This window comes from Chiloscyllium plagiosum, unplaced genomic scaffold (genome assembly GCF_037043375.1).
Source record: "Chiloscyllium plagiosum isolate Xiang-an unplaced genomic scaffold, Cpla_swu_hap1 HiC_scaffold_24, whole genome shotgun sequence".
NCBI lineage: Eukaryota > Metazoa > Chordata > Chondrichthyes > Orectolobiformes > Hemiscylliidae > Chiloscyllium > Chiloscyllium plagiosum.
Genome location: NW_028270162.1, coordinates 29,545,855 through 29,559,493, shown reverse-complemented (window position 1 = coordinate 29,559,493; position 13,639 = coordinate 29,545,855). Strand labels below are relative to the sequence as shown.

Here is a 13,639-nt window from a genome sequence, read left to right as displayed (position 1 = left end):
GGGTTTAAAATGTTGATGAGTTTTGATAGAATAAATTAAAAAAAAGTTTCCAAAGATCAGTAATCAGATGGCCAGATTTAACGTCGTAAATTGACTTGCAAAAGAACAAAATGTTTACACAGAGTGGTTTACATTAGGAATGCTCTCCTTCCCTGAAATTGTGCTGGATACAGTTTCAAATTAGTGTTTGAAAGAAAAATGGGATAAATACTGAGGAAGAGAAAAGGGAAAAAAACAAATGGGGAGGAAAGTGGCAGGACTTGATGGGTTTCTCTTAGAAAAAACTGGTGCAAAACAGATGGGGGGAATGACCACCTTCTGCACTGCCCTACTCTCATCTGTTTGACTGAAAGCACATCATGAAGGTGTTTTACAGAAGCTGGCAAGGGTAAGGAGGAGGGGAGGCATAAAGAGCCCAGAAGCAGGAGAATTGCCAAGGCCTAGAACCTCACTCCCTCACGTTAACAGCTTCCACCCTGCCGCCACCACCACCCTTCCATCTCTCTCTCCCCACCCCCACACAAATGTGCACAAATAGACAGAGCTATATTTGCATCAAATAACTTTTTGGAAAGAACAGCAGTGACAATTACACATTATTTTTGAGAACAAGCTTATAGTTGATTATAAACGTTCATCTTATTTCTTGTAAAGGTGTATTTATGTATGATATTTAGTAAATTTTAATTTTCTCTGATTTGACTGAAGCAGCAAATAATGCAGTTCAGGCCAGGTATTCACCGTCCCCTCCACCCAGCCCCACTGACTGTGAGAAGAGCCAGCAGGAACCGGTGTGTGCAGCTCTGGAAAGCACGAAAGAGAACCAGCAACCTGAAAGCCAATCAGCTTCTCACTCACTGAGTGGTAAGAGTCTGTCCAACGGCCAATCACCCACGGGCATACAGGAAATGGTAGCTATGTCCTCTGAGTTGGACACTTATGCCATCACCAAGAAGGTTAAGGAAGTATTGACGGACAACAACTTAGGTATTGCATATTTTCCAATAACATATATTCAATATAGCTTGTATGTAAAAATGGCATTTTTATAGCATACAGAGTATGGCAAATCATTTATATTGTCAAACTTAAAATTCCCTTGTAAATTTATTATGTAAGCAAAGTGGAGGTTCAGCGGGAAAAACTTCGGAATTAATAAGAAATTTGATGGGTTGGTGTTCGGGAAGCTGCAAAATAGGAAGTTCATATTGTGTCTAAATTATTTGTGTTCATAAATTGAATTCAGAAATTTAGTGCAAAATGATCAAATCCACAGCACAACCTTTTCATGCTAAAACACATGGTTCAGTCTGAGGATGCACCTTGGAAATGAAATCAGTCACGGTTCCTGGCCTTGACTCACCAGTAACCTTAAAGTGTATGAGTTAGAAAATCACAGCTCCAAGTTTCACTTTGGAGATTTCAGCCATAATCAAATTTGAGGAGGTAGTGCACTGTCAGAGGTACAATTTCTCAGATGCTCCCAGTAGGAGTATCGCATCTATTTTGGCACTCTGCTTTAGAAAGGACACAAAGTGGGTTACTAGAGTATTTCTGGTGATGAGGATTATAATTATGAGTCGATGGTGTTATAGTCATAGAATCTCTACAGTTTGGAAGCAGGTCATTTGACCCATTGAGTCCACACCAACCTTCCGAAGAGCATCCCACCCAGACCCATTCGCCTTTCCGAAGATGATGGAGATTAGAGTTGAGAGTGTGGTGCTGGAGAAGACCCAGAGGAAAATGTTTTACTCAATAAGATGTTAGGATTTGAAATATTCTGTCAGGTAAGGTGGTGGATACAGATTCAGTAATGGCCTCCAACAATTATAAATGATCTAAGGAGAAGAATTTGTAGATATATGTAGATAGAGTTGTGAATGGAATTAACTGAATAGCTCGTTGAAGAGAAAGCAGGGTTAATGTTTTAAGTCCATGACCTTTCTTCAGAATGCCCTACCTGCTAATGTGGTCAACTCAGCCACATTAGGGAGATTTAAACAATCCTTAGATAAGCACATGGATGATTTTGGGATAGTGTAGAGGGATGCGCTGAGAACAGTTCACAGGTCGGCGCAAAATTGAGGGCCGAAGGGCCTGTTCTGCACTGTATTGTTCTATGTTCTATTTTCAGAGCCAATTCTGAAGAAGGTTCACAGGACTCAAAATAACTAACTGTTTTCTCTGTACAGATCCTGCCAAATCTGCTTAGTTTCTCCAGCAATTTGTGTTATTGTTTGTTTCTGATCTTTGTTTACTTTGTTTTTTTTATGAATAGTTCTTTGCCTTTGGCTTGGGAATAGATCAGACCACTCCTCCTTTAATAATTCAGACAATTGTAGAGATTGTAACTTCTTCCCCATGACCTTTTATAGCAGGAAGAACCTTTGTATGATTACTTTTCCAGTATAATTGTTTATCGACAGAATCTAATTCAATAACAACATTATTTTTTAAATTTCAGAACATTTTCTATTGTCAAAATATTGTGTCGCTTCTGTTCTTGCAGGTATAATCTTCATTTGAAAATTAATTTAAGTCATGTTGGAGGAAAGATAATGAACAATATTAACATCTCTAAATGTGTGTATAATAAAAGTCTTGTGAATAGCCCACATTTCCTTCAAGAGTCATATTTACTCGCAGCCACACATTCGTTTTTGCACTTTTGTCGATATCCCTATAATTTAAAAAAATGAACCTTCCCATGGAGGTTGTTCATACATAATGCATATCATGCATGGAATTACGCCTTTATACATACACACTTTGTATTGTTACACCTATATTTGGCCGAACATTTGGCTTGCAGAAGACAACAAGTGAACAAGTTGGATACATACGAATTAGAAAGGCTTGAATTTCACCAATTGTGAAGTTGCAACAGCCATGAGTGAATAATGGTCAGTCTCGAAAGGTAAAATTGCCATAGCCACAGAGCACCATTGAGGTGCTGTCTCGTTTGAGAGAGAAAACTAGTGGTTTAACCTGAGGTTCACCATGCCTCAAGCAAGGGGTGAGATTGAGAAGATGGGACCTTCACAGTAACCTCAGCTGGTGCAGGTGTTGAGCCCAAAATGATTAAATCAAGTTGTACAACGTACTTAAAATACTTCTTAATCCTTTTAATAGGCTCCTCATTAAACTGAGTGCTTACTGTTGCAAATAGGAATAATGAATTGGTTAAAAATGTAAGAATAAATCTATTATTTGAAGGGCCATTACCTATGGCTTCTAGGCACATTTATGGTGGACAGCAAATGTGGACAATTGCAGAGCCTATCAGTGGTTGCTGTTTGTAACCTCAGTCCCCACCTGAACTCTTGAACAGTGCGGGAAAAGAACTGACTGAGTTAACAGGAAAGGCAGCCTTTTTTTTAAGGAACATCAACATTTTTTGTATAAACAAGGTAAAATGTGAGCTGCAGGTTTTGCCTGTTTAATGAAATAAATGCTAATGTTACACGTTTTCCAAATAAAACCATACTGTTTTTGAATTCTAGTAGTATTTAAACTTTGTGTATTATGCTGTGATGTTAATTCTTACAGCAGTTGCATTTATTTATGATATTGTCATATTGGAAAGGGAGTGTTTCATAATAGACTGGAACTAAAGCATGATTAAATCAGAGTTGCTTAATATACCAAGTGATATGCCACATATTGAGGGTGAAAATGTAAATTAATTCTATCCTTTTCTTAATGTTATTTACTTCTTGATGCTGGCTAAAAAAAAGTCTATACCATAACCAGATGAGCATTAAAGAGCTCCTCAGTATTGCATGCAGAACTTTATTTATGTGACTGTGGTATTTGTTTGTCCACCTGCATCTGTTAGGGGAAGCGGTTTTATTTGTTTTCCAGAGGCCAATAAGAAACAGGTTCTGCTGTTTCTTAGAGGGGATCTCTTCACACTAGTGGAGAAATGTACTTATATGAGTGCACATGCATGTACACACACACCATCCTTGTAACAGCATAACCTCTGACTTGCCATTAGTGGGCAATTATTACACATGTCTCATTTTATTGATGATGCTGCCCCTTGTGTTATAAAGCAGTGTAGTGACTATTTCCATATCACATTCTTTGGACGATAATAGGTTTTGTAGAATTTTTAATGTTTTAATAGAAAATAATTAGAAAGGAAGATAATCATTTCTTGACAGTTCAGGGAAACTCTCTAACAACACAAATGCCCTCGAAATGATCTTTTGGCCTCAGAACATTTCTCTCCAAGAACTGAAGGTTGTGTGTATAATCCAGTGGATTCTCTTGTTCACATTAAATTGGAGGATACAATGTCATTGGGAAATAGTATTTGTAAGTGTGTATTGTGCTGATTTTTGATATGTGCTATGCCTGTAATGAGTAACTGTTATTGTATTTGACTGAACTTTAGTTCTCTTTAGAAACGCTATTTGAAGTTGTCCTGTGTGTTTTTCTGAAAGGTCAAAGACTCTTTGGAGAGAGCATTTTAGGACTGACCCAAGGCTCTGTCTCAGATTTACTTTCTCGGCCTAAACCTTGGCATAAGCTTAGCCTGAAGGGGAGGGAACCATTTGTCCGTATGCAGCTGTGGTTAAGTGATCCATTCAATGTGGAGAAGTTGAGAGACATGAAGAAAATAGAAAAAAAAGGTAAGCTTAATCCAAAAACAGATGTATGCAAATAAGTGAATTAAAATTTCAAAACTACTCCTAGTTACTAAATATAGTGTAACTAGAATTGACTTGGAACCGAATCCAGGAGCTGACTGGGCCAATTCGGATGTCCTGTTTTTCCATTTGTGTAATGACCAGTTCTAATGACTTGGTTCATGTGGACTTTCTAAAATACCCTAATGATAACACATTCCTATTCGCATTCCTGTCCTTTCCTGAAAATGTACAATGTTGCCACACCACACATGCATGAGTCGATCCACTCCACTTCACAAAACTTGTTTCATCAATTAGGGAAAGTTCCACGATGTCTCCTCTGCCTGTCTATGGCTGCCCTTTAGCAGGTAACGAATAGGTTGAATTGTGAATTTCCCATGTCAGCAGGTGAAAGAGAATGATGGCTAGATTTTATTTTAGTTTCATTTTTCTACCCAGAACAAACACATAAATGGTTATACAGTGAGCACCTGTATGTCCTTACGACCTATTCTGGATTAAGTTTGAAAACAAAGTTTCCGACTGCCTTCACCAGTACAGAAGCTCCAAAACCCCCATCAAACTCCACCTTTCTTTTGCTCTGCCCATGATTTTCTCCAGGACAGAAATCCATCCTTGGAGATTCTCACTGCTTCTGGTAGCTGTTATTTATCACTGTGATTTTTCATTGATTTAATGCAGTATATTTAAGCATGTGCAAATGCAATAATACTTACTTTGGATGGGGAAACTGGGTGGATTGAAGAGTTCTAACTAAACATTTATTTTATAAATATGCATAGCATCTTCTATGTGATCAAGCCTGGAATGAAATGCCAATCAATGAGCCCTTTATGGAAAAGGTGGTGGCTAGCATGCATGAAAAGAAAATACAAAACTGAAAAGTTACTAATAGTTAAAAGACCAACTCCTAGAATTTTAACCCTACTTAATGTTGTGTTTACTAGGTACAGTAGAGAAACTAGAATTGACTCTGTTTAGGGAGAAGCCTCAGCTACCCTCTCAGGTTCATGTGAAAGATTCCATGATATTATTTCAAGGAAGGACAGGAGAGCTATCCCAGTGTCCTGGTTATACTTAATCCTTGAGTGATATTAAATAAAAGGCAAAATATCTGGTCATTATCATATTGCTGAGTTGGTGCTTTTCCCACAATACAGCTGTGACTATAATTCCCGAAGTATTTTATTTGTTGTCAAGCCCTTTAAGACCAAAGGGCACCATGGAAGATGCTACAAAATGCAAGTCTGTCTATGTCTGAGAGAGAAATCCAACCCAAATTCTAATTTCTGATGGCTATCCAGTGGAACTGGCACCATGCAGAAAGGCAGCGTCTCATGGAGAGGGAGAGAGGGGAGTAAAGGAAAACATATGAATATATTTCAAAATGAAACTCCAAGCAAGTTAATGCTGTGCTGAGTAATTTTATATGATTAAGTGCTGCCTTCCATATTTAGTATTTTTTGACAGGTATCAGACATCTCTCATCAAACAGTGTGATTTGTGCTAAATTGGCCTCTCAGGAAGTGATTTGAACAACAGGATTTTAGGGTGTATTTTTCCAGCTCCCATTGGTCCTCCCATGATGCTGTGCATTGTGACCCTCTTACCTGATAGTATCTATTGGTGCTCTTCCCTTTTCTCTTATTTTCACTTCACATTGCCCTAAGTCTCCCCTTAATTTGTTCGGCTTCTCTCTAGATCCTCCCCGTTATTTTTACTTTGGTGAAGCATGTTGCAAAGAAAGGCGGTCTCATGGGTGGAAGGCTGCCTTTGAGAGATGATGCAGGGAAAACGTGGCCTCCTTCCAAGGGGCTATGTTTACTTTCTCTTCAGTTTTTGTAAATTCACTCAAAATAGAACGGAAAGACGCAGATCTTTTCTGTGTCTCATGGGTGCTAACAGTTAGGAGCTATGTCTCACCGGTATAAGGAATTTAGCAATTGACTGTTCAACCAAGGACAGATGGTACAATCCTGGCTTCAAAGTTTTACTCAGAATTAAAGTAGAATAACATGGCGCCTCCCCTCCGTCTCTGTTTACTTGTTCTTTCTTTCCTCCCTCCCTCCTATTTTCATACAGTCTCTCTCTCTTTCTCTCTCTCGCCATTTAGAGATGCTGTATCAGTTTAATAGTGCTACATTCACCCATTGTGTATCATTCAGCTATCTTTATTACATAGGTCTCATAAGTTAGAATCCTTCGGGCTAAATTTCAAATCATTGCAACATGAAACTGTTTTTAATGGATAAGAAATGAATAGGTTCAGTAATATACGCCCAATTCATTGCACTTGTTGTCTGCTCTGTTGGTAATTTGAAAATTACCCCCTCTGTCTTGCAGATCTATGTGATTAGCAGCAAGCTTTTCTATCAACAAAACAATTGGTGCTTCTTTAAAATTTGCAATTACATTTCCCACTTCCTTTTTCTCTCTTGCATTCTTTCTTCCTTCCTTCCCTCATCTTCAGTATAGAATCATAGAATCCCTACAGTGTGGAAACAGGCCATTAGACCCAACACGTCCACACTGACCCTCCGAAGAGTATCCCACCCAGCCCCATTCCCCCACCCTATTACTTTACATTTACCCCTGACTAATGCACCTAACCTGCACACCTCTGAACACTGTGGCAATGTAGCATGGCCAATTCACCTAACCTGTACATCTTTGGGGGAGGAAACCAGAGCATCCAGAGGAAACCCACGCAGGCATGGGGAGAATGTGCAAACCCATACAGACAGTTGACTTTGAAGGTATTTTGCATGTTCTACATGATGCCATTGGCCAAGTAGCCCAGTCTCAGGATCATAGCCTCACTTTAACACTCCAGCAATTTTTGGCAGGGTCTGACACCCTATCCTTGGAAAATATTTATTAGAAATTTTTAACAGTTTTCAACAAAACAGGCTCACTCCCTCACACACCAACTGTAATGTTTAATAAGTATAGATATTTCAGTGAAGCCAATTTCTTAATCAGTTTAGAAATCTTGCACATCAGTTATCTGTGTCCATCACAATTCAAGTTAAATTAGGTTCAGATTTCATACATTTGTAAAATCGTGTAGTTGATTAAAATTGAATGGCTAGTAAATATAGTCAGTAAGCAGGTTGCAAACAGGCTTGAATTCTTATTAACCAGGAAAACCCAAGGCATTTTTCCTACTTTTGTGGATGTATTTTGGATGGTGAGTACACCGCCATTCTGTCACAGGTAGAAAAGCTCACCATATGATCCACCATTTGGCCAAATAAGAGCTGACAGGCAAGTGAGGACGAATATCTCGTCATCTCACAGGCCTCAACACTGGCGACGTGGATCACCAGATTCTGGATCCTAAATTCCACCACACAAGGTCTAATACTCAGGGGATTCACTGTGAGAAGGTAAGGTTTTGTTTTCTTCTCACATGATCGGGGTAAAGCATTTTGAGGCCACTTTCTCGCCCATTCATGCCTCCAATTACCTCGAGATTAGGGCCGTTAGAGGGGAAACTAGCAACCTTTCATCTCACCACAGAGGCAGATGAGCCAGGGAGGTGGCGAGTTGAAGACCTTGTGTGGCCATTAAATGACCATTTAGGAGCATTCATTGCTGATGATTTCAGAGTGTTACCCATGGACCTTCTCTCTCAGAATTTAATTGCTGACATAGCAACAAGGTAATGAATTTCCCTGAAAGCCCAGTATGTCTCATTATTTCACTTCCTCACCACCTCTCACCAGCAAGGGGGAACATTGTGCCCTTCGAGTTGAAAGCAATGTTCATAACATAAAAAACAACTTTCCAAATTTACAAAGAAATGCATAATGTAGAAACTATACTTGCAGCAGTAACAATGTTTCCCGTTGATGTTTATCAAAGGTCTGTGTCTGTGCAAGAAGCTTTGATTTCAGAGGTTTCCAAACCCATAATAATGAGTTAATGATGTTAAACTGAGTGTGCTACAGACAACATATACAGCCCCCAGCTACATTCAGGCACCAGCAGCATAGAGAGTCTTCATGGAGAACCCTAGCTCTGCAACTCCATGTCGTCTTTGAAATTTGGCTAAAACAGTTTATCTCTATGTCTGTGATAGCTAAAGTACATGGATGATTGAAGTCAAGACTACCTGTTTACTGAGCATACCAGAAGTTCTCAACTCAAAATATTTTAACAAAGGTTTTCACTTGAATTGGATATTAGCAAATAATGATGATGTGAATGACTGAAACAAAAATTGGATATATTATTAGTTTACATAGTTTAAGTACTTTACCTTAAGAGGATGGATACTATTCCCTATATTTCATGAAGTTATTATTTAAAATTACTGTGGTACACTTGTAGTGGGTGTACCGGTGTTAATCCATCGTCTGTATTTTGTCGGTGGTAAGTGAATGCACAATAAAACCATTGTAGGATGCAGCAAGAAAGATTAACCCAAGACACCCTCCAGAGGATTTGAAGTGTAACTGTTGGTCAAGTTTATACATTGTGATTTTTAAGTACTGTAATTGAAAGTATAAACAGTACAGCAGTGTTCCCGCTGCTAGATTCAGGATACTAATGTCTTCTACAAACAAAGCTGGTCTGTATAATATGAAGTTGTTGTTTCTGTCCAGACCTATTTTCTCTGTCACATACTGTTAAGTAAGCAGCCCTTGGCTTTCATACTTAGGCCAATCATAATTAAAATACAAGTAATTGTGTCTCAATGTTCCTTTTGATCATTTGAGAAGGACTCCTTTGTTGTACTGTAAGAATAACAGAAAATTTGAAAAGGAGGAAAAGTTTATGCTTTTATAGACACACTTCATGACCATGAACACCTCTATCTGCTTTAATAAAAACTGATTCAGTTCCCATTCAGTTCCCAATCAAAGTGCTGGAGAAACTCAGCAGGTACGAAAGCATCCGGAGAGGGACAAACAGAGTTAGCACTTCAAGTTCAACGTGAATTTTCTTCAGAACAGATTCTCACTGTGCTTCATAACAGAGAAGCATGTTTTAATTGTAGTCTCTGTTGTGGTGTAGGAAGCACACCAGTCAGTATCCAACAACACAAACAGTAATGTGAAAATCTGTTTTGTCATCTTGACTGAGAGATAAATATTGGTGAAACATAGTCGGTTCACTCCACTTCTTCAAAATAGTGCCTTCTTTTACATCCACCTTCTCAAGTGGTTGGGATCTTAGCTTCATCTCATCCAATAGACGGAACCTCAGTGTGGCACTCTCTCAGTACTGCACTGGAGTGTCAGCCTGGATTTAGTTGCTTGAGCCTGGGAGTGAACTGAGGCAGGAGTGCTGTCAACTAAGCCATGGCTGACACTTTGTCCCTACCTTGATAAGTATGGGAGATTGAACCGCTCCAATTAGCTGATCAACTTGTTACCTTTTAAGAGGTAATTTGATTCCTGGGATTATGCTAAATGGTTAGTTCCATTTTGTGGGAGTCGGTTTAGCTCAGTTGACTGGACAGTTGATTTGCAAAACAGTGTGATGACAATTGTGGGCGACACGGTGGCACAGTGGTTAGCACTGCTGCCTCACAGCGCCAGAGACCCGGGTTCAATTCCCGCCTCAGGTGACTCTCTATGTGGAGTTTGCACATTCTCCCTGTGTGTGCATGGATTTCCTCCGGGTGCTCTGGTTTCCTCCCACAGTCCAAAACTGTGCAGGTTAGGTGAATTGGCCATGCTAAATTTCCCGTAGTGTTAGGTGAAGAGGTAAATGTTGGGGAATGGGTCTGGGTGGGTTACGCTTTGGCGGGTCGGTGTGGACTTGTTGGGCCGAAGAGCCTGTTTCCACACTGTAAGTAATCTAATCTAATAGCGTGGGTTCAATTCCCACACACTGGCTGAGGTTACCATGAAGGACTTTCCTTCTCAATCTCTCCCCTAGCCTGAGGTATGGTGGCCATCAGATCAAACCACCAGCTGTCGTGTGTCTGCCATGACCATGGTGACTCACAGTCACACCATTTTGTTCATTTCAGCAACTGGGTTAAATGTGAACAGTGTCAGTGGTGAGACCCACTTACTAATTGATATATATTTAGATAGTAAATAAAGAAAACTGCTTGTAATTCCTGACTGGTATCAAAAGCACTTCATGATCTGAAAGGAGCAGGCAGTACACTTTACTGAAAAGGTGACCTCCTGTGTACTCCACCAGACCTTCCCCCTTTATACCATTGGTTCACTGATTCACCCTGAACAATGTGGGCCACATTTTCCAGCATATGCCTGCTTAAAACTCTTGAGCTGATAATGCTTTGATAGAGTAGAATCATAAAATGGTTACATCATGGAGATCATGTGGACCATTGTACATGTGCTCCTCTGGCTTTTCCTCATAGACCTAAAAAAAGTTCTTCGAATCTTCGATTCCTTTCTGAAAGCTGTAACTGAGCCTAGCTTTACCACATACTCAGCTACTTCATTTCAGATCCTCACCCCTTAACTGCTTCTAATAAGGTCTATCTCATGCCATCTCTGATTCAGTTCCCAATCGTGTGAAGTTGTTGTCCTTTTACATCAATTTTTAGTTTGTCAAAATCAAGGCGTAATGCAACATTTATTCTTCTTCACTTCTGAGAGTTTGTTAGTGAAATTAAAATGGCATTTTTCTCTTCCTGCCCCCAAAACTGGCCGGACCAAACCTAACTTTCCTGACCTTCTCACTCAGTCTTCCTGTTATCCTTTCTGTTCTTCTCACCATGACCTCTTTTATTCTTCAGTTGCACAGATCCTTTTGATCTCTCTCACTCTGTCTTATCTACCTACTCATCCACTGCTGGCTTCCTACTGATTTTGTGTGTCCTAATTGTTGATGTGAAGTAAGTTACTAAAAGAGATGTGAGATAAATTGGGAAGAGCATAAAGATTTGGAGCTGAAGGGAATGGGCGAGAAAGAGGTTGAATGTACAGATAGAACAGTTTTGAAGTACATGGTGAGTGAGGGAATATTGCAGAAAGGAAAATAAACATGAAGAGGTCAGGCTGGAGAGTGAGAGCGAGCAGAGAAAGAGAATGGAGGAGCAGAGCATAAAATGCAACAGATCACTCCCAAATATTCACAGATTCCAAGCTACGTTAACCCATTGCTTTTTTCAATGTTTTCATGTCCTGGTGCTCCTATCTTCTGTATAATCTTTGTCACCATTCAGCTCTCTCTCCAGTCCAGCTGCCAACCCTCTACTACAGTTTGCTACTCCGACCCTGAACGTTGTCTTATTCCTCTCACACATGATAAGAAGAAATGGCTGAGGACATTGATTATAGTAAGGCAGTGGGGCCTGACAATGTCCTGAGTGTAGTCCTGAGGATTTGTGTCCAGAACTGGCCGTGCTTCTAGCTGACACTGGCATCCACCCGATAATTTGGAAAATTGTCCAGGAGTGTAGTGTCCACAAAAAAGCAGGACGCATCCAATCCAGACAGTGACCACTCTGAGAGTCTGTTCTCAATCATCAGCAAAGTAATGGAAAATATCATCAATAATGATATCCAGAAGCACTTACACTCCAGTAACCCATTTATGGATGATTAGGTCTGATTACTGCAGCTCCAGACCATATTATAGTCTTCATCCAATAATGAACGAAAGAGCTAAATTCCAGAGGTGAGGTGGGAGTGGCTGCCCTTGACATCAAGGCAACATTTGATCGAGTACTAATGCTACAGAATTGAAGACCTTGGGATAAACTCTGCGTTGGCTTGAGCCTTACCTACTGGGGCGGCATTGTGGCTCAGTGGTTAGCACCACTTCCTCACAGCGCCAGGGACCTGTGTTCGATTCCCACCTCAGGTGACTGTCTGTGTGGAGTTTGTACATTCTCCCCGTGTCTGTGTGGATTCCTCCAGGTGCTCCGGTTTCCTCCACAATCCAAAGATGTGCCGCTCAGGTGAATTGACCACGCTAAATTGCCCATAGTGATAGGTGTATTAGTCAGGGGTAAATATAGGGTAAGGAAACGAGTTTGGGTGAGTTACTCTTCAGAGGGTCTGTGTGGGCATGTTGGGCCGAAAGGCCTGTTTCCTTAGGGAATCTAATCTAATCTAAAAACTGAAAGGAAGATGTTTGTCATTATCCGTCAATCACATCAACCTCAAGACATGACTGCAGAACGTGCTCGGAGCAATGTTCTAGTAACAGCCACCTTCAGCTGCTGCATCAATGATCTTCTATCCATAATAATGTCAGATGGAAGGATGTTCATTGATTATACAGTGTTCAGTTCCATTTCAAACACTCAGCTAATGAAAATTCTGGGTCTTTATGCAGCAAAACCTGGAGAATATCCAAACCTAGCCTGTTAAATAGCTGGTAGCATTCATGCCAGGCAATGATTATCACCAGAAAGAGAGTCTAACCACCTCCCTTCAAAGTCCAATGGCATTACCATTGCTGAATCCTGCATCATCAACATCCAGGGAATTCCCATTCATCAGATACTTTAATGAACCAGCACACACAATACTCTGGATACCTGAGCAGGTCAGAGACATTTTATGATGAGTAAGTCACCTCCGGACCCCTGCAATTACTACCATTGTCTACAAGAAGCAAGTCAGGAATGTGATGGAACACTCTCCATTTGCCTACAACAATCAAGAAACTTGACAACAGCTAGAACAAAGCAGCCTGCTCGATTGGTATCACATCCATGACCTTAAACATTCACTTCCTCCATCATCAGTACACAGTGAAGGAAGGTATACCATTATTAGGTTTGCACTGCAGGAACTCACCAAGACAGCTTCCACAGCACTTTCCAAACTCATGCTTTCTACCACTGGGAAAAACAAGGACTGCAGCTACATAGCTGCAAGTTCCTCTTCAAGTCACAAACCATCCCTGACTTGCACTAGAGTGGGAGCAGAGGAGATTCACCAGGACATTGCCTCTGCCGGAACATTTCAATTATGAAGAGAGACTCGATATGCTGGGATTATTTTCCTTAGAGCACAGGAGGCTGACCG

At 40.3% G+C, this 13,639-nt stretch overlaps 1 protein-coding gene across 13 annotated transcripts in view; it reads left to right on the top strand.

Annotated features, from left to right (window-relative positions):
• The window catches only part of cux2b (cut-like homeobox 2b), a 327,011-nt gene that overhangs the window by 300,276 nt on the left and 13,096 nt on the right, over positions 1 to 13,639 (top strand). For 10 of the 13 annotated variants that reach the window (XM_088000027.1, XM_088000020.1, XM_088000024.1 and 7 more), the window contains 2 exons: positions 709 to 987; positions 4,455 to 4,643. In XM_088000027.1, the coding sequence (XP_087856153.1) occupies positions 709 to 987; positions 4,455 to 4,643 (468 nt within the window). The remainder of the gene's footprint in view (positions 1 to 708; positions 988 to 4,454; positions 4,644 to 13,639) is intronic. The other 3 variants (XM_088000017.1, XM_088000015.1, XM_088000023.1) reach the window with 1 other exon arrangement.